General features: G+C 46.8%; 1 protein-coding gene across 1 annotated transcript in view; it reads right to left on the minus strand.

The window, feature by feature from the left end:
* The window catches only part of KCNK10 (potassium two pore domain channel subfamily K member 10), a 142,325-nt gene extending 126,760 nt beyond the window's left edge, over positions 1-15,565 (minus strand). Inside the window, exon 1 of the mRNA XM_022576367.3 lies at positions 15,445-15,565. Within this exon, the coding sequence (XP_022432075.1) occupies positions 15,445-15,496 (52 nt within the window). The 5' untranslated portion in view covers positions 15,497-15,565. The remainder of the gene's footprint in view (positions 1-15,444) is intronic.
* Between the last annotated feature and the right edge of the window lie 5,365 nt (positions 15,566-20,930).

Here is a 20,930-nt window from a genome sequence, read left to right on the forward strand (position 1 = left end):
CTGAGCCTGATGCAGACCCTCAGTAAATGGGTGCTACCAGTCACATCATCACCATCATTTATTAGGTGCCTCCTTGTGCCTGGCACTATGCTCTGTCCTTTGTGCCCATTGTCTCATTTAAGTTTCACAACATCGAAGGGATGGGTGCTGTGATCACTTCTGGTTCTACGGTGGAAAAACAGGCAGAGAGAGGTAAGACCAGCAGCGTGGGAGTGCCGGAGCTGGGGGTCAAATCTGAGCTCTTGCACACTTTCTCATCACACACCCCTCCCCTCCAGCAGCACGTGGCCATCACTACCATCACCAGGTATCACAGGCAGGGCTCTCTCGATCACTAGAATTGGTTTAAAATAGAGCAGAAACCCCTGTTAGCTGCCAGCAGGATGGCTCCTACAGGTCTCTCCCAGCCACTCGGCTGAGAATCCTGGCAGTGGTGGTGCCGCTTCACCCCAACCCTGCCTGAAACTCCACGTAAGGCTCCCACAGCCCGCTGGATTTATAGTGGACACCCCAGGCAGTCCAACCAGATGCTGTCTCCTTAAGGCCTCGTGACCCAGGCTGGCATCCTTGACTCTGTTGGCCTCAGTCTGCCCCAGCATCCCAGATGTAGCAAAGAGACTTCCAGACTCATAACAAACCAACTGGAGCCCCAATTTCCCCCTATTCAGAAGACGTGTAAATTTAGATACTTTGGAAATCACGTGTAGCAAAAAGTTCCCATCTGCCAGACAGAGTGAGAGTATTTAAGTACCGAACATCTCAGCCTCTTGCAATTCCTCTGAGATTAATTTACATGTCATCATCATGAGGGAGACTCAACCTCCCGTCCCAGTGGTAGACACACAAGCCACAGAGTCCTAATTAACAAAGGTTCTTAATAAAATTTCAGTATAAACTAGGCCTTCTTTGAAATCACTGCATTTTCTAACAGAATGTTGCTGCCTTCTGTAAGATCAACACTCATTCTCTACAAAATTAACAAACTAGACATTTTTTCAAAGAGCAATGGAACATCAGAATGGTCTCGTTTTCATCCTTATTATAAAATTTTTTAAGCCCCTTTATTTGTCAAATGTGTGCCTAAGAGAGATTTCTGAAATGCACAGGAAATCGATCTGAGTGTCTGTAAGAAAGGCTGAGAGCGCTGGCCAGGTGGTAAGTTTCAGGAGGGCAGGGACTCTGTGTTGTTCATCTCTTACCTCCAGGCCTGGAATAGTGGTGGGCACAAGGAAGGCACTCGGTAAATATTCACTGAATAAATGAATGAACATCTTCTCCAAGAGGCTGAATATACACCCATGTCCATACTTGTTATAGACTTATGGAAGATTTAGTTTGGAATCTCAGAACCAATATGTTCCAGGATCAGTAGAGCCATAGATCGTCATCAATTCTTCTTTCCAAAGGGAGAAGAGAGACAAAGGCCCCTCCCCTGTTGGCATTACTGTGAGAGGCAGTATTGCTCATGGAGGTTAGATAAGGATGCAAACACGTGCTTTGTTGCTTCTTCGCTGTCTGGGCAAGTCAGTTGACTTCTCTAGACTTCAGCATTTTCCTTTGAGAAGCCGCAGGGAGTTTCAATGTCTCAAAAGCCCTTCCCGATTTCTGAAGTGAGTTTAATGTGAACTGGGCTTTTACACAGTCACGGTTGGCCTTCAGTGACTTCCCCTCTCGTCACCGCACATTCTGTCCCCTGCTTGGACCTGCGGCACCTCCAACCCACCTGCCCCCATCACACAACTCTATCCATGTCCAGTCTGCTCCCTACACGACTCCTCCCGAAGTCTGTGTTCAATGCTCCTGACTTTTCCCTTCCCCACTTTACGCCAGCCCATCAATACGTTTTGTTCTGTGTTCCATTCCCTCTCAGCTCACGTCTCTCATAGAAACTTGATTAACTTGGCTGTACCAGTGGGTAATTGAGAGTCTGTAAATTATCTGGAGAAGATATAGTTGCATTTTAAAAAGATGTGTTCTGGGGAGTCTGAGGGTAGATGGTTACATGTACATGTATGGCTGAGTCACTTTGCTGTGCACCTGAAAATATCACGATGTTGTTAATCGATTATACTCCAACATAAAATAAAAAGTTAAAAAAAAAAAGATGTGTTCTGGAGATGATGTTTTAATCCATATTGACTTGCACCTGTCTCAGTGGCTAGACTGTAACTTTCCTGGGTATAAAGCCTCAGATCTTTTTCATCTTTCTGTGTCTAGCCCCATTTCTGCTGTCACTGACTCACAAAATGTTTAGGGAATAACCCCAAGGATGAATGAAAGGTTGCCGATGAACAGAGAAGCTGATAGGTTTTAGGCAATCCGATGGTCACGGGAAGGAGTGCTGTGGGTCAGTTTGTAGACAGGGACTTAGAAGGCTCCTCTAATCCCACCCCCTGTGCCGCTGGCTCCACTTCTCTTTAGAACTGAGTCTGAATACGAAGATTATTGCCTAATAAGCAGGCATTCATGCTCCTATAGAAGCTGTGTTCTCACCCTGCCAGAGAAAGGGACCAGCACTTCATAGCTTCTCATTAATTCAGGCTTCGGGGAAGCCTTCAGAGCTGAGGCCACAAGGACTTGACAGGCAGGGGGTCCCATTATAGTCAAAGGAGAAATACCCCAACGCCACAATGCCTCCCGACACTCCAGGAACAAAGTGACAGTGGGTATGGAGGAGATGCTGGCAATTTTAATTAGGTCCGTTATGCTAAACTGATAGCTGAATGCTTCCGAAAGGTGTTTGAAGTACAAAATATTGAATGCGCCATAGTTTTTGGTTTACTGATTCACAGACTCCAAATATAGAAATTATCACAGAATCAAAAGCCATGTAACAAAGCCAAGGAAAAGATTATATTAATTAACAGAGATTGAAAATGTGGAAGCCATTGCTTTAAGATACACCTCCCCCTGCAAAAATAAAAGAAAAAGATACACTTCCCATTTGCAACCAGAAGTTTAGAATTGGTTGTCATAAGCCAAAGAGGCCAAGGAAAGCTTCTTTTCCTCCCCAAACGTTTCTCAAAAATTCCTATGATTCCTACAAGACAGGGAATCCCCCAGGTAAGTCCCACATCCAGCACCATGCCTGGCACATAGTAAGCACGCTCCATAAACATTTGCTGAATCAATCATTCGATTACAATTTATAATCATTTATAAGTGGTTTAAATAATCTTTAAAAGTACAAATCTGGGGCTTCCCTGGTGGCACAGCGGTTGAGAGTCCGCCTGCCGATGCAGGGGACGCGGGTTCGTGCCCCGGTCCGGGAAGATCCCACATGCCACGGAGCGGCTGGGCCCGTGAGCCATGGCCGCTGAGCCTGCGCGTCCGGAGCCTGTGCTCCGCAACGGGAGAGGCCACAACAGTGAGAGGCCCGCGTACCGCAAAGAAAAAAAAAAAAAAAAAATCTGATTGTGTCATCCCTACTACTTTAAACTATTCAGTACCTTCCCATTATTCTCAGAAAAAAAAAAATAAAAAAGCTCCTTCATATGACCTACTGTTCCCTGCATAATCTGGCAGCCACCCACCTCCCCATCCTCATGCCACCAGGACACACCTCACACTCTAACCAGGACCACAATCCAGGTTTTCTGGCCAGAGACCACTGGTCTATTTACTGTGCCTCACTGGCTTTCTCTGTTCTTTTATAACATATCCCCCAAAATCTAAGATCTAAACCATGCAGTAAGTGCAGGAGTGTTATTCAAAACAATGTGTCATGAGCCACCATCATTATGCATGACTACAATTAAATCTAGAGTACGTTCACTACATAACTATGCCTAATTTTTCATAGTAAAAATGGAAACGCTGAGGAAATGATGTGCATATGGCTTAGTCTGGGTCACAATGAATCAGCTGTAGGTCCAGGAATTGAAAATGGGGGCTCAGGAAATGAAGAATCAGTCAGAAGTTAAAATCACCAGTGTAGAATCACCCTGAGCATCAGTCACTGTTCAGGGGTGAGGGTGAGGGTAGTTCCTGGATGAAGGAATAGAGGGGAAAGCAAGCAAACCAGAAGGTGGATACAATGGCATATCTGCATCCTGAGAATTTTTTCAGCCCGTGGTTGCTATGGTTACAGACGCCATGAGAGTTGGCTCCGGAATGTGACAGGGCTCTCAGGCAGCCCCATTCAACCCACCCTCACCCTGTCCTAGGGCCTCTCTTTGCCATTCTGTGGGAGAAGTAACATATTCAACAAAGCCCATGGTGGCACTCAAAAGACACTGTGTTCACACTCCTCCACCCAGGACACAGAAGCTTCAGAACCTTCCTTAGACTACAAAGTCGCCTCCGGAATAACCCAGGGGTGCAATGTTTGGAAACGTGGGAACCTCAAAGACATCAATGCATTCGGCTTCCTGGAAATCATTTTCTCTTCAAGAATGTGCAGAAAAAGCAACAAGGTGGTTAAAAAAAAAAAAAAGTATGTTTACTCCAAATATAACAGAGAGTGGCTTCTCCCCATGTGCTGGGCCCATCACCCCAGGCACACCATCCCTGCCGTCTTGGCTACGTTCTGGTTTCACAGTGAAAAGAAACTGGGTATATCATGTGGCCATTTTTTGGTGAATATTTTATTGTGCTCCCTCACACATACACACATAAGGTCTGCTACAGAAACACACCAGACGCCCATTCCCTGACATTTCTACTGCCCAGCCTGAGGGATGTCCTGTTCTTCTGGCTTTATCCAAGGAGGTTGGGTTTTCAGGCCCTGAACGTGTAAAGGAAGAGGGCTGTCAAAGAAGGGCAATCTGCAAACGAGGTGGGTCCCTGAGTTGTCTCACTCAACCTCTGGTATCACAGTGAAAAGAAATTGGGTATATCATGCAGTCATTTTTTGGTGAATATTTTACAGATCCACATGTAGAATGGTGCCCACCCAAAAGAGGCTGAATAGATGCTTTTTGTATTTGAAAAATCTGCTTGGACTGGTTGGTATATTGTGATCTACTATAAGACCATATATTCATATTTTATATAAATCACCATCATACTCTCTGTCTTTCTAAATACCGTTCGGAGCAATGCGTGATAAGAGCAGTAAATGGAATTCAGTAACTTATGGTTCTGTGGGAAATGCAGGGTTAAACAAAATCAGCCTGGTTTCTGCACTGCAGGATTCTCAGGGGAGGTGTAGAAGGTACAGGTGAGAGCTCCAGCGTTAACACACCTCCGGCATCAAGTCGTAGAGCTACAAGGTAACTTTGGGCAAGTTGCTTAAGCTCTGCAGGCCTCAGCCTCATCATTCAGAAAGCAGGGATAATCATTTCACCTGTTTCTTTGGACTATAAAGAGGACTACATGAGATTATGACTCTAAAGTACTTTGCACAGGGCCTGGCGCTTAGTACGTATTCAATAAGAAATAAGGGGAAATGCTTATGGTGATTTTTAAATATTTCCTCAAATTCTTTGACACTCCCTCCTTCCAAAGTGAGCTTAATCACCCCTCCTCCCCAAATGCGGACTAAATTTAGTGACTCACATCTAATGAAAAGAATGAGATAGCAAATCCATTTGTGACAACACAGATGGACCTTGAGGACATTATGCTAAGAGAAATAAGTCAAACAGAGAAAGACAAATACGGGGTGATCTCACTTATATACGGAAACTAAAAAAACCCAACTCATAAAAAAAGAGAAGAGACTGGTGATTACCAAAGGCAAAGCGTGGGGCGTGGGCAAAATGAGTGAAGGGGATCAAAAGGTACAAACTTCCAGCTATAAGATAAATAAGTCCCAGGGATGTCGTGTACAGCATGGTGACTATAGTTAACAATCCTCTATTATATATTTGAAAGTTGCTAAAAGAGTAGATCTTAAAGGTTCTCATCATAAAAGAATTGTAACTATGTGAAGTGATGGATGTTGACTAAACTTACTGTGGTAATCATTTCATAATGGATAAAGATATCAAATCATTATGTTGTACACTGAAAACTAATACCATGTTTTATGTCAATTATACCTCAGTAAACCTGGATGAAAATACAAAGCATGTGGTGGTAGTAACAATGTATGATTTCTGAGGTTAGGTCATAAAAGGCATTCAATTCCACCTCGTTCTCTCTTGAAGCGCTTACTCTGGAGGAAGCCAGCCATGTTGTGAGGACACTCAAGCAGCCCGTGGAGAGATTCACATTGGCAGGAAATGAGGTCTCTCCCCAACAACCAGCTGCAATTTGCAAGTCACACGAGGAAGCCATCTCAGGAGCAGATCCCGCAGCCCCAGTTAAGCTCTCAGATGACAGCAGCCCCAGCCAACATCTGACCATAACCACTGGGTGACTCCCAGACAGATGACACAGCTAAGCCATTCCTGATTTCCTGATCCACAGAAACTGTGAGATAATCAACACTGATCATTGGTTTAAGCCACTAAATGTTGGGGTCATTTGTTACACAGCAATATCAACTCTCCAGGAGGGAATGAGCATGCATCATTCTGCAATCTGACATGGCCATGAAAACATTTTCTTTCACACAGCATCTGGTAAGACTAGTTTGTATCTCATGGAACACACCTTGGGAAATGCTGGTCGATAACTTAACAGTTTATAAAGCTTGTTCACATTTATTCTCATTTGATCATCTTAGCAAATGTGAAGCAGGTGTTACTGTGCTCTTTATTTTACCCAGGAGAAAACTAAGGCTCCAAAAGCTTAAGTGACTTGCCCGGGTTCACACAGCTAATAGAATTGGTAGAACAGTAACTCAGGTTGAGTATTATGATTCTAAACCATGTTTTTTTCTCTGTTTTTTTCCTCTGGTTTGATTACAACAGTCTAGGTTTCTTAAACCTGGAATAAGAATATGGGGAGTCTAAAAGAGTGCCAGGAAGGGGGGTGCTCTGTGGAATAGGCCACCTCCCAAATGATCTGGAGAGTGAACCAGATGCTTCTGAAGCATCTGGGAGCCAGAGCCTTCCCTGACTTCTACAGAACAGGGGCCCCTTCAACCGTGATAATAACATAATGCAGGTACCACTCAGGGGGCTCTTATAACAATCTAGCACTCTTCTGAGAGCTTTGTATATATCACTTCATTTAATCTACATAACAAATCAAGGAAGTACAGGCTGTCATCATCTCTACCTTACACAGAAGGGGGCCAAGTCACAGAGAAATGAAGCAACTTGCCCAAATCAGCCACTAATCAGTGATGGAGCTCAAACTGGGACGCAGGCGATCTAAGACTATCAGGGCATGAAGGGGCCTTATCAAGCAATGTCCCAACTCTCTCCTTTTCCATAAGAATGGAAGAGCTGGAACTAGCACATAGATCCTCCCACCCTAAGCTCCTGTAACGTACAGAGGTTGGCATCTAGCCCAGAGGCTAGGTTCAATGAATATAACATGCATTTATGCCTGTCAAGCTCTTTTAAGGAGGTATATGCTGAACCCACTCTACTAAACTGCTTCCCATATAGCCTCAAATTCCACCATGAGAAATGAATGCCTTTGGCCTGAAGCAATAGTCTCAACTGGTGGACCGAATGTTCAATTGCCCAGTATCACATGATACTGAGCATCTCTAGTTAACCTGTCAGGCTCACATCACATTAAATTTGGTAAGTTACACTATTTATCTTTATCCTAAAATATTTAATGTGTTATTTGGGGGACCCACAGTGCTGTTTACACATTAGAAACTCATTTCTTGGTAGTAAAATTGTTGCTAGTTTGTATGTCAGAATTACAAATATCAGCATTTTAGCCCATTCTGCAAAGGTTACCATGACTTTCAGGCTCTCTATCTCTTGAGCAAACCTGCAGTGACTCTTCAAGCATCTCTTTTTAAACTGTAAAGACTACCTTTGCCCCTACATTGGGTAGTTGAATTTAAAAAATCAGAATCCTTTGCATAAGAGATAGCATTTGAAATCAGAACTCTGTAGAAATCATCGGGGGCGGAGGGAGGGTGGAAGGGGGAGAATAAAGGAAGGAAGGAAAAACAGAAGGGAGGGAGGAATAAGGGAGTTCCCTGTGATCACATGATTTATGTATGGCAGTGGTTGACTCTACAAATCCTATACTTTGCCACCGTTCCGCTTTGTTTCAAAGTTCCCTCTAGGGAAAAAGAAAGTGAAGTAATTGGTAGTACAGAAACTGGAATCCTCTGAAATCCTGCTACCTAACCCTCCACACAACCTGTTCTGCCCACCCCTATCTGCCTCCCTGGCTCTGGGAATAGAGGAAAAAGAGAACACAGCTCCCCTGTGACCACCCCCTCCCATGCCAATGGTTCTGGCCCTCAACCCCCAGTCCAGCCCTACAAGGAAGATAAGAATGTCAGCTTTCATTTTCAATTCATAGTACTCAGTCCCAGACACTTACAAGGGAGAAAAAACATCTCACACTGTGTCTGCAAACCACAAATCAATGTTCTAGGAAGTCAATGTGAGGTGTTTGTTTCTCCATTTTCTCTCATTACCCGGGATAACAGTAATTAATGAGCCCTGATACAGTAAAGTCTCTACTGAGAGGACCACTAACACCAGAGCCCACAAGTGGTCAAAAGTCCTTTGACTCCTGTGAGAAACCTGCCAGGTGGGTGTAACCAACATGGTGCTGGTGCCACGTTGAGGTAGATGACACAACCAAGTCATGCAGAGCTGAGCCCCTAACCACCTCTAACCCTTGCTGGCTCGTCCAGTAAGTGCCTTTCATAACAGAACCTGAGTACAGCAAAAGATGGTCACTTTTATTCACTTTGCTGCTTCAGCCAAGGGAGCTGTCCAAACTGAAACTTCCTAATTGGCTTTCAGTAAAATGGCTTCCTTCTATTTCTTCACTAAACTCTCTAATCCCCCACGGACTAAAAGTAAAACGAATCCACTACCTCAAAAAAGGTACATTTTACTTTTTCTTACCAACAGTGGGCCCCTAGCACTGTGCCTACATTAAACACCGTATTTCAGTTGTGGTGTTTGGGGCAAGATGTGGATTGTGTTTTTGTTTTTTTGTTTGTTTGTTTTTCTTTGCAGTACGCGGGCCTCTCACTGTTGTGGCCTCTCCCGTTGCAGAGCACAGGCTCCGGATGCGCAGGCTCAGCAGCCATGGCTCACGGGACAGGCCACTCCGCGGCATGTGGGATCCTCCCGGACCGGGGCATGAACCCGTGTCCCCTGCATCGGCAGGTGGACTCTCAACCACTGCGCCACCAGGGAAGCCCTGGATTGTGTTTTTTTAATGCCTCTGATTTAAGATGATGCTCATATAGAGCCTGCTATGGACTGAATTGTGTCCCACACACCCACCCCAAAAAATTCATATATTGAAACCTAAACCCCAAACATAAGTGAAGTAGAGATAGGGCCTTTAGGAGGTAGTTAACATTAAGTGAGGTCATAATGGTGGGGTTCCTATTCAGTACGGCTGGTGCCCTTTAAGAAGAGGAAGAAACATCAGAGTACGCTCTCTCCATCACGTAAGGCAAGAAGGTGGCCATTTGCAACCCAAGAAGAGAGCTCTCACCAGACACCAACCTTGCTAATACCATGGCCTTGGACTTCTTCAAAACCGTGCAAAAATAAATTTCTGTTGTTTCAGCCACTCTGTCTGTGATACTTTGTTATGACAGCCTGGGCAGACTCACAGAGAGCCAAAGCACAGATGTTTCAGAAATGGGTTGGAATAGTAAAGTCGACCTACCCAGTTTCAATTCCACCCAGTGATCGTTGGGATTGGCAAAAGGGTGATGAAACTCCCTTGGACACTGAAAAAGAACTGGAGCCAAATCTTGGCCCAGACAGTCTTTGGAACATCTTTCCTCTTTACTTTCTAGGATAATTGTGGTGATTTTGGCACATTATTAATCCCATTTGGAAAGCTGATCTCCTGAAAGTTGGATATTAAATCAAAAGATTATTTTCTTTCCAGAAAATCTAAGCTATACAAATGTGTGTTTGGAAACACATTAATAAAGATAGCACTCAACTGAGCTTACAGGTTGAGTATGAGTCTTATAAACAAGAGAGCAAAATCTCTTTTTAACCAAGAGAGCAGAAGCGGGATCCAAGGGTCTTCAATGAACTCATGGGATAAAGCGCCGGCCAGTGCAAGTACAACCTGAAGAAAACCACATCAGCTAAGGGCTCACTGATCAACCGAAAGCCTTCTTCCTCTAAATCTCTCAGAGAAATCTCCGAAATACATTTTTGGATAGGAAAGAATGGGAGAGTGTGGAATGGACAAAAATCCTGGGAGGGAGGAAAGCTTGAGGAAAATTTCCTGGACGTAAGCATCAGAAGGCCTGGGTTGGCCCCAGCACTGCCTGTTGGCAGCCTTGGGCCCTCATATAAATCATTTACTTGTTCTTTTCCCATCAGTAAATCTAAGAGTTCAATACTGACAAAAATAGGGTTATTTAAAAAACAAATGAGGGATTCCCTGGTGGCGCAGTGGTTGAGAGTCCGTCCACCTGCCGATGCAGGGGACACGGGTTCGTGCCCCGGCCCGGGAAGATCCCACATGCCGCAGAGCGGCTGGGCCCGTGAGCCATGGCCACTGAGCCTGCGCGTCCGGAGCCTGTGCTCCGCAATGGGAGAGGCCACAACAGTGAGAGGTCCACGTACCGCAAAAAAAAAAAAAAAAAAAAAAAAAGAACAAATGAGATAATTTGTAAAAAGCGTTCTATAAACTGAAAGGTGATACACACATAAGATATAGGCCTCTCTGGAACTTTGCACTCAACTATGCACTAAAAATGCAGCTTTAAAAAAAAAATCCAGCTCCAGCTCTAAGGCTTTGCTTCTTTCTTAAGTGGATTTAACTACCTAAAATGAGCTGCACACCAGTGACCAACATGCACCAAATTATTAATTGGACACCAACCGTATCTTTGTCAGGCTACATCTGCCCACCCACCCGCCCCCACGTCACCTCCACTCCTGGTGAGAAGGCAAACAGAAGGAGGCTCTGGAGAGCTGGGAGCTTGCAAAGAAGTGGGAATACCAGTGTCCTGTCCAACACCCCATTAATTAGGGATATATCATCCTATTCTTATTTGTCCTTTGCCATTTGTAGCTTAAAAGAGTGCTGGAATTTCCATCATGCTCGAAGCCTTAGAGATCCTCTCTGATCCATCCTACATATATTCAGCAAAAGGTTATTGAGCATCCACTACGTGCCAGGCACTTGCCAGGGCCTGGGATTAAGACAGTGAACGGGACAGGGAACATTCTTGCTTGTTGGACTCATGCGCTAGCAAGTGAGGCTGGCATCAAAGGTGACACATGAGCAAGTAAGATGGTTTCAGATCATGACAAGTACCAGGAAGACAACTGAACAGGAGACGTAAGAGAAAGCGATAGGGCTGGGGAACGAGAGGCGAGGCCTTCAGATGGGACAGGGAAGCCCTTGCTAACAAGGTGATATTTGAACTGAGATTTAAAGGATGGAAAAGAGCCAGCCACGCTAACATACATTTATAAGCAATGGAAAGTGCAAGTGCAAAGGCCCTGAGACAGGAACACGTCTGATCCATCTGAGGAACAAAAGGAAGCCAAATGGTCCAGAGGTCAGCTCAAGGGGGATGTTGAAGAGATAGGATCAAAGAGGCCATGTCAATGGCCTCCTTGCACATGGGAGGAAGGTTAAGCCCAGAGAGGCTAAGTGAGCAGCCCAAAGTCACACAGCTAATTATTGCTACAGCTTGTTTTAGACACTAATTCTTTTGCCCCCAAATTGAGTTTTTTACACTATAATGATCTGCTTGCCTCAGGCTGTACGGATATTGTTTGCTGATCTTACTGGTTTTTAAAAGCTTTTAACATACATCAAAGCAGATAGCCAATCCCAATTTTCAGCAGAAGATCATCAACAAGTGATCCCAGTGATTTAAAACGCATATAAATTCTGCTATGAAAGCCAATACTTAGTGCCAACCTACTTTTGTGTAGGTCCTCCACAAACAGTCACTGTGTGTTAAAGGCTTAGCTTTACAAATATGGAGGAAGGCCATAGCTCACCAGAGAATAATCATTTTACACTTAGGTCTTATTTTTGCACCTAAACCTCTTAACAGTGCTTTGCTTAATTCACCCAAGTGCAATCAAAACCACTCTGTTCTCAAATCACCTTCAATTTGTGCTATTAAATTGTCGGGTAATAGGGCTATAAGCAAAACATCATAATTACAACTTCCTTCCAAAATCGGTGAGCACAGCCACCTGAAGGTGCAAGTCTGTCTGTTCATTCCAGAATTCTAAGGAACTGTCCCTCCTCTTTTCTATTGTAATGCTAGGGTCTCCTTCATCTTTCCCTTGCTAAACACATTTGGTCTATGTAAACCCAAACTTCCAAAGAACAGACCCAATGTCTGTCCAGTAGCCAGTGACTACCCGCCCCCCAGAGGTAGATGCAGAGATAATATTTGGTTAGACAGGTTAATGGAGAAAGGAATGAGTGAGAAAGACTGATTCACTGCCTCACCCTTCTCTTCCTCTTCCCCCACCTCCTCCTCCTACTCTCTCTTATGCTCTTCCTCCTTGAAAGAAGCTTCTCCAGTCCCTGAGCTCTGGGAACCTCACCAGGCAGGAGCCAGAGGTGCAATAACATAAGGAACAGATGGGAAGAGTGTTTAAGGGCCCATATTTTAGTCTGACCCCACCACCCACTAGCTGTGTGGCCTTGGATAAGTTACTCAACCTCTCTGTTCCTCGATTCCCTCACCTCTAAAATTAGGATCATCTCTTCTGTCTATGATTAAATAAAGAACATTAAATTAATCTTCTGGTTAAAGAATAATTAATAATACATAAGTTAATAAATAATTTAATTAATTCATTAATATATGTGCACCTAGTTCTATGCTGGTGTGAGATATGGTACCCTCACTTCCCACTCTCTTCCTGCCTCCACCTCCTGGCTAGGAAAGACTACTGTCACCCACACCTCCAGGAACAATTGGGCCTCAAGTCAGAGCACACTACTAAAAGGCAGCTCAGTGGTGTCCTGATGGCAATCAAGGGTCAAACGGGGACAATAACACTGTGCCATCAGATAAGTATTGTGACAATAACTGTATGAAATTACGTACATCAAACACCTGGCATGCAATGATTGCTCACTGAATGCTGTGACTTTTATTGGGGTCTTTCCATTCTTAGCATCGTCGGTTGTGACTATAGACACTACTTGCATGCTTCTTCACTGTTTTAGGCTGTAAAATGTGGGATTCATCTGTGTTTGTCACTGTGACATAAATAGATAGAATGATGATTATATAGAAATGTATTTTAAAAGCCAAGGCAAGCTTCACAAAATCGGCCCCACAGCCCTCCCTATCAGAGCTCCTTGAAAATAACTGATCTGATATTTTAGACAACAGCCCACTTGACCCATCTCTTGGATGACTCAGAGACGTCTCCCACTCAACAAGTCCTGGGCTGAACTCCTGAGTTTTCCCTCAAGGCTAGTCCTGCCCTGGCTGCCTTCCCAATCATTCCAACTACTCCACATCCACACTTGATTCACACAAAGCCTGTAGATTTTTGTACCCTCCCTCGCTCCCTACTCCATCCATTTTTTCCACCTCCACAGCCACCACCATGGTCCACACTACTATTGTATCTGGTCCCTCACATCCACAAGAGCCACATGGCACTTGTTTTGAAACTCAGTTGAGATCATGTCGCTCCTCAGCTTGAAACACTCCAACCTCCCAATCCACAATTCCCCCCCTACCTGCAACAACACGAGGCTTTGGGATCAGACCCTATGGATTCACCAGCCACACCTCAAAACACATGCTCTCTTGCTCTCTGCTCCAGCCATGGAAGCTTCCTTTCAGGTCCTCAAATATACATGCTCCCTCTGCCTCAGGGCCTTTGCACTTGCTGTTCCTTCTTCTGCAAGTTCCCATCTTCATTAGCCAATTAATCCCTACATATCCTCCAGGTCTCAGTACAAATATTTGACTATCTTCCCTGGCTATCCGCCTCCCCTGGTTCTTGTCAGTCTCTTCCATCAGACACTTTCTTAAAGCCTTGATGCTCTTCTTCATGGAACATGTATAAACTTGTAATTATGTACTTCTGTGCAATGATTGATTTAGGTCTGTATCCCTCACTATAAACTCCAAGAAGGCAGAGCTTTTGTCTGTAGTATTCTGACTGTATTTCCTGTGCCTGGGACAGCATTTGGTTTGTAGTAGATACTCAATAAATATGTTTTGCAAGGATTCCTCCCGCCCCAAAAAAAGAAAACAAACAGACAAAAAACAGGCACACTTCCATATTTCCAGAGATCTAGAGACAAAATAGAAGGTCTGGGTTGCACTTAACAGCCCTGGTTGTATTAACAGCACTGGTGTTAGAATAGGAAATGTCTCTTCACTCTGTCTTCAGTACCCAGTCAATTCCTAAGACATTTATTCAACAATGACTGGGTTTCCTCTTTTCCAGTCTGGAGAAAAGAAGAAATGCACTCATAAAAAAAAAACACTAAACACACACACACACACACACACACATACACATCAAATAAACAAATTTCAACCCCAATTCACACAGAGGCGTTGCCTCGCCCAACTCAGCCTTCAGATGAGCTAAGAGAAATGCTTGTCAAAGCATGACAAAAGCAAGAGCATTCTTGTCAAAACTGGACACGAGGTTTCAACTTGTTCTGTTCCCATAGTGATCACTCACAAGAAGCCTTAACATGTATATGCTAATTACAGACACCCTGGACAACCCTAGGCACACACAAATCTGTCTAAATCACTCCCTTTTGTGCCCAGGGACCACTGTGCAACATTCGTAAAAGCTTGTAAATGACACTACTACTCGGGCGTGCTCCCCTCCCCGAGCCCTTACCTGCCCCACCCTTTTTGAAAACCACTCCCTCCTCCCCCTTCTACTCCCATCTGAGCCAACCTAGCTGCGTGGTTTGGTAATAAGATTGAGCGAAGATTTGGAAGGCCCCATGGGCTTCATTATTCCGCATGCCCTAGAGAAGGGCCACCTCCAGGGGCTGTTGCTGTGGCTCCAAGCCCCACTTGCTGCCAGGAAACCTTTCCCACTGAGGACACCCTGCCAGGCGGTGCAGCTCCAGGTCCAGGGGGAGGCACCCCACCCATCTGCCAGAGACAAAGATCACCAGAAACAAAGGACACACACACACACAAAGTCAGAAGGAAATATCGACACTTGGTGCGATTTCAAGCCAAACACCCAGCTTGGTGTATCTTTAAACAGATTTTAAAACAATCCAGGAGGGACACTGATTATGTGATAATGACAGGCGCTATCTGGGCTTGGCACCCACGCTGCCTCCGCCCTCCTCCCACCCGCGCCGCAGTTCCCAGGCGAATTTTCCAGCCTCAGGACACAGGCCGCCAGGAGCAAGTGTGCTTCCAGTCAAGGAAGCGCGCACACGCCGGAGACAGAGGCAGGGCCCGGGCGGTCAAAAGTAAGAAATACCAACCTTTAGGATCCCAGTTCACCTGTTTTCTTGGAGTCTCGATTGGAAATTTCATTGCTCCGTTGCCCAGAAGGGGAGGAAATGAAAAGGATCGAAATAATAATAAAGTCCTCAAGCTTTATACGCCTCGGTACAGCAGTCCAACAAAACAATTTCCAAGGATGGGGGAGCCTTGGACTGGGTCGTGGTGGAACCCCAGAGAAAGACAAGTGGAAAAGATTTGGCTTAGGAGAGAACTGGAGACTGCTTGGGTGTTTGCACCGGTTGAGGGGTGGCCGGCAGCAGCCCCTCGGGTAAAAGGAAAAGTAAGGCCAGCGAGGGGTGGATGGAGAGGGAGGCTCGGGAAGATGAAAGAGCCAAGCTGCTTCCCAAACGCGGCGCCGGCAGGTTGGGGGCCGAGCAGCCGGAGGGCCGGCGCGAGGGAGAAGCCCACCGCAGTGTCACTCCAGCCCCTGAAGGCGTGTGCTCACACACTCCCACACACACACACACACACACACACTCTCACACACTCGCCAGGGCGCGCGCTCGGGCGGGCACGTCAGCCTCGCTCGGCCGCGCAGAGCGCACAAGCCCCTCCCCGGCCGCGGCTCCTCGCCCCCGAGCGACGCCCCCAACTCCCCACCCAGCGAAAGCCATTGGACGTAGGGGTGGCGCGGCACCCGGGGAGCTCGCGGCGAAGACTACCCTCCCCGCGGCGAGCCTCAAAAGCCGCGCCACGCGGAAGGGCGCGGAGCGGGTAGAGGGGCCACGCCAAGGAGGCGCACTCGGCCACCAGCGCCCGGCTGTGGACTTGCCGGCGCGTCTGCTGGAGGTGGCGGGAGGCGGCGGGCGCGGCGGCCCGGAAGCCGCGGTGGGGCGGGGAGCCGGCGGCAAGCGCGCCGCTATTTACTGGCTAGAACAGCCGGCGGACGGGCGGGCTTGGAGGCGGCCGCGGCGCGCTCCGCGGAGTTGCAGCCGGAGACACGCTTGGCTGCTTAGAAGGCGCTGCAGGAGGCGGAGGAAGGGCCGCGGCGGCCCCTCCGCATACCTCTGCCTCGAGGGAGACCTCCTGTCACCGCTTCCACCCTGGGCGCACCCCCACCTGCTTTTCTCACCTCATGTTTTCACTCCAGTCCCCTCCCGCGCCTGGTCCTCCCGCCAGCACCCGAACCCACGTCCCCAGCGCGCTCCGAGGAGGCCGGTGCCAGCCATGAGCCTTTTGTTCTGGGACCGCTCCGCGTCGGCCGCGCTCTCCCCGCCCCGGGAAGCTCGCTCCCCAGGCGCAGCCCGGTCCCTTCCCCAACCACCTGCCGACCGGCCGGGGCCTCTGCTCGGAGGCCGGGGTGGAGGCTGGAGAGAGGCGCCGCCACCACTGAGGACAGCGGAGTTGCCAAGACTTGGCGGCCCCGGGAGCCCGAGGGCCCGGCAGGGGCAGGTGCAAAGGAACCCCAGACATGTTCCCGGAAAGAAGCTAAACCTGGCGCATTCCCCCTTCCCCCACTCACACTGCCCGCTCCTGAAGCCGCACAGGGGCTTGCGGTGGAACCTCAGTGTCCAGAAGAACCTGGTTGTGGTGAGATGCTCTTGAATGGGCTACTCGAAGTACCAATAAAAATAATGTTTACAAATTACTTCGGATACCTAACGACAGAGACCTGCACAGAGTAGATGCTCAAGAAATGCTTGCTAAATGAACGCATGAACTGCATGAAGCAGTGCTGGACAGGAAGTAGTTTAAGTTACTGTCCAGTCACTGTCCATTTTACATATATCTTGAACCCCTTCTATGTGCCATCACTGTGCTAGGTGCTGGCGATATGGCAAAGAGCCAGACTGATATGGACCTTGCCTCCATAGGGCTTACTGTCTAGTGCCATGAGGTCGGGTTAGATCATCGTTGCCTTTACTTAAGAAAGGGAAAGTGACTGTTCAGCCTATTCCCAAGCCTGCCTTCTATGGCCCTAACTGCCTACACGAGCATTTGCTCTCAGAATGCATGCCACTCTATGGCACCTTGGGGCTTCGGGGGAGCCCTGTGTCAGCAGCATCTTTCTCATCATCCATCTCCCACTGTCACATCCAGGCTTCAGAGTTACACAGCAAGATCCACTGAGGTCCACTGTCATCTGTGAGAAGGGTTGGTAAGTGCTTTGTAACTGACCCTACAGGCTGCTGGGGAGTTCTCTGCAAATCCTGTCAGGCAAAACTGGTACTAATCTGATGGCACTATTCTGACTCAGACCTTTAGGCAGGTGTGGGTTTCCTAGGTGCTTCAAAGCTACCTTCTCTGGAACTCTGTTTCCACACTTTGCTTCTCTCTACTAGAAGGCTGAGAGGATGGATGAGACCTGGAAATAAAACAAAGAATGACCGCTTCTCCAGCCATGCCCCCAGAGACACCAGTATATATGTAAATTCTGCTCCAAAACCCAAAGGAAGCTGCTTCCAAGCTCCTACGAAAGCCTTCGGAGCCTCACTCCTCCTCCACTGCTCACAGGCAGAAAGGTGCCAGCCCAGTCACTGCAACGCAACGTTATTACCTGCATCAGAGTCAGAGAGAGGTCTCCACAGAGAAAGGTACCCTCTCTCCTGAATCCTCTGAGGATGCGGAGGCAAGACTGACATCTATCAACTGTCCTTTCACCTTCTCATACTTCTCTCCATTCATCTTCCCTATATGACATAGAGGAAGCTCCAACTGGCCTCATCTTGCAGATGAGAAGAGCGGGGCTCAGAGAGGTAAAGGAACACGCCCAGGGTCACAACACAGAGATTCAAACCCAAGTGAGCTCATCTGGTCCCTGGACCCATGAATCTGACCTTGAAGCAGTCACAGGGGTACTTTTGGGTAATGAAGATCTGAGTACAATATTTTCTAATGCTTCAGATCCTCCTCCTTTGCAAAATGAATTGGACTAACTTAGTGCCCTGGGGTCTACATCGGGGAATTAGTTCACTGTCCAAGGCAAATTCCCATGGCATGAAATGCAGCTCAGGGTACATCATTCAGCCAATCAAGAAACATTTATTGAGCATCCCTTGTGTGCAAGACAGTTTGCACGTTTTTGTCAGAAGTTATTTGGCCCCTGGAGAACCTTGCCCAGAAATGCATCAGCAGGATGATTATTGGGGGGCCAGGCGATTTGGAGCAGAATCAGGGGTCTGGAGTTCCTGATGACTTGCACTAGTCATCAGCTCTTAGGATCATCTCTCTGCTAAATCACTCCCCCCTTTCCCATCCCCAACCTCTGGGGCTTCCCTCACCTCCACTTTTTCTCCCTTCTCAGAATGTGGACAAAAACGAGTTTGTGGGGGGAAAAAATCTACCAAAATTAATTAATTACTTAATCCCAGCACCCCCTCCCCTAACGTGCCTGAAATCAAGCCCAACTCCTAAATTGCGTATTTGGAATGGACTTCGGGCCGGAGGATGGGTGAAAGGGAGGGTGGCTCAGGGGAGGATGTTCGGAAAGGGAGGGGGCAGGGAGGGGAGCCCCCTCCCAAGACAAACATCTTAGCACATTAGCCCTTTGTGCTCCGCAATTCCCTTCCATCGCCTTCAGTTCTACCTCTTGGTTCTTACAGACTTGATTACACTTACCCCAAGAGGGAGGAAAGAAGTGGTCTGTGTAGAGAAAAAACATCCAAAACAGATGCCGCGCGGAGCGGTTCCCTCTCCTTCTGTGCCTCCGCAACTTTCATGGCTGTTGCTGCGGGAGGGTTAAGTCTGGTGGAAAGAGACCGCCTCGGGCTCCTGCGGCAGGAAAACAAAGCATCCTGGCGCTAAGTCTCCCTGCACCCGCCGAGCCCCGCCAGTGACCCCGGGCTGTCGGCCACCGCGTCCTGGGCGCATTCGGTGGTAAAGGGCGCCGCGTTCCTTGCCGGGGATGCGTTTCTGCGGGCCGCCCGGGTCTCTGCAGCTCAGAACCTGCAATAGTTGTGGCACCACTTTATTGAGTGCCGTCGAGCGCGGCGTGGAAGGGCTGAGGAAACCGGAAACTCCCAGTCATTTCCCGCGAGAGAAAGTTTCCCGCGAGTTGGTGGCTCCTTTACCCCCTCCCCACGCCGCAGCCCGGGATGGGTGTGAGGGCGGACGGATGCTGCCTGGCACGTGGGGAGTCAGCATCTCCGAATGACTGGCAAAGAACAGCTCTGCCAGAGGAGAGGTGAACACGGGATCGGGGTGAGGCAGGAGAAAGTCCGGGACAGCGAATCGCAGGGAGCAATGGAGCAGCTTGGGAAATCCTGCTTAGTGTTGGTTCGGCAAACAGAAGCGGGAGGAGGACAGATCTGATTAGAATCTACTTCGAATTCGTTAATCTGCCTTGGATTGTTTCCCTTTGGTTTCACCATTCCACCTTGAGGTCCGGAAGAAAACCCAATCTTGTATGGTCTTTCTCATTCCCAAGACACCTGCGAGTCCTCTTCTCAAAAGAACTGCAGAGAAATGTCCAGGTCATTTTTGTGAAGATATTCCCGCACACACACACACACACACCCTGTGTAGACGCACTCAGTGGTAAAACTGATAGGATTATGCATTAAAGTTAAACTTTTCCTACCAGAAATGTTGTCTTTCCTCAGCGAAGTTTCCACTTTGTTCTCAGCATTTAATCATTCCTACATTTGTCTTCACGTCCCAACCAACATCTGCAAAAACACACCCTTAAGTATATGTTGCTCTAATCTTAGGCTCTGCTTTTGCCTTGGAAAAGCTGGGGACACATCAGCAACTAAAGGGCAAGGAATGGGGTGTCATGTATCATATCGCTCAATAATAAACTCTGTATGGGTAAACCCTGCGGATTTATTTGACTCAAACCTCTGATTGCGGATTAATGAAGACAACATAGTATGAACTCCAGAGAAGTTGTAATTAAAGCACCAGGCTGATGAACACATTTCATAACCAGGAACTACCTCTGCTTCCCTTGTAAGTTTCTCTACTTGGAAATCTTTTTTATTGAGATATAATTGATATATAACATTATATTAGGTGCACAACATAATGATTCTATATTGATTGGTATGTATTGTGAAAAGATTACCACAAGAAGTCTAGTTAACACCCACCACCACACATAGTCACAAAATTTTTTTCTTGTGATGAGAATTTTTAAGATCATCTCTCTTAGCAACTTTTAAATATACAATACAGTATTGTTAACTATAGTCACCATGATGTATATTACATACCCAGGACTATTTTAAATTTTAAGAAAATATTATTTAAGCTCCTATAAGGCATTGTGCCAAACATTTTACCAAAAATGTGCAGAGCTAGAATCCTGCTTATTATAAAACAAGTTTTAAGGTGATTCCCTCTCTCTGAATTAACACCAAAGCATAATCCCAGGTAATTTCTTTAAAGAGATGGAGCTGGACTTTTTTTTGGTTTTCCCCTCAAATTTTTATTTTGAAAATGTTCAAACGCACATAAAAGTTATAGTTGTCTGATAAAAACCATAGTCTCGGTGTCCAGTGGGAATCCAATCAAAGATTTCATT

The sequence above is a fragment of the Delphinapterus leucas genome, chromosome 2 (genome assembly GCF_059928025.1).
Source record: "Delphinapterus leucas isolate spDelLeu-1000000601 "Yukka" chromosome 2, BTC_Dleu_Yukka2, whole genome shotgun sequence".
NCBI lineage: Eukaryota > Metazoa > Chordata > Mammalia > Artiodactyla > Monodontidae > Delphinapterus > Delphinapterus leucas.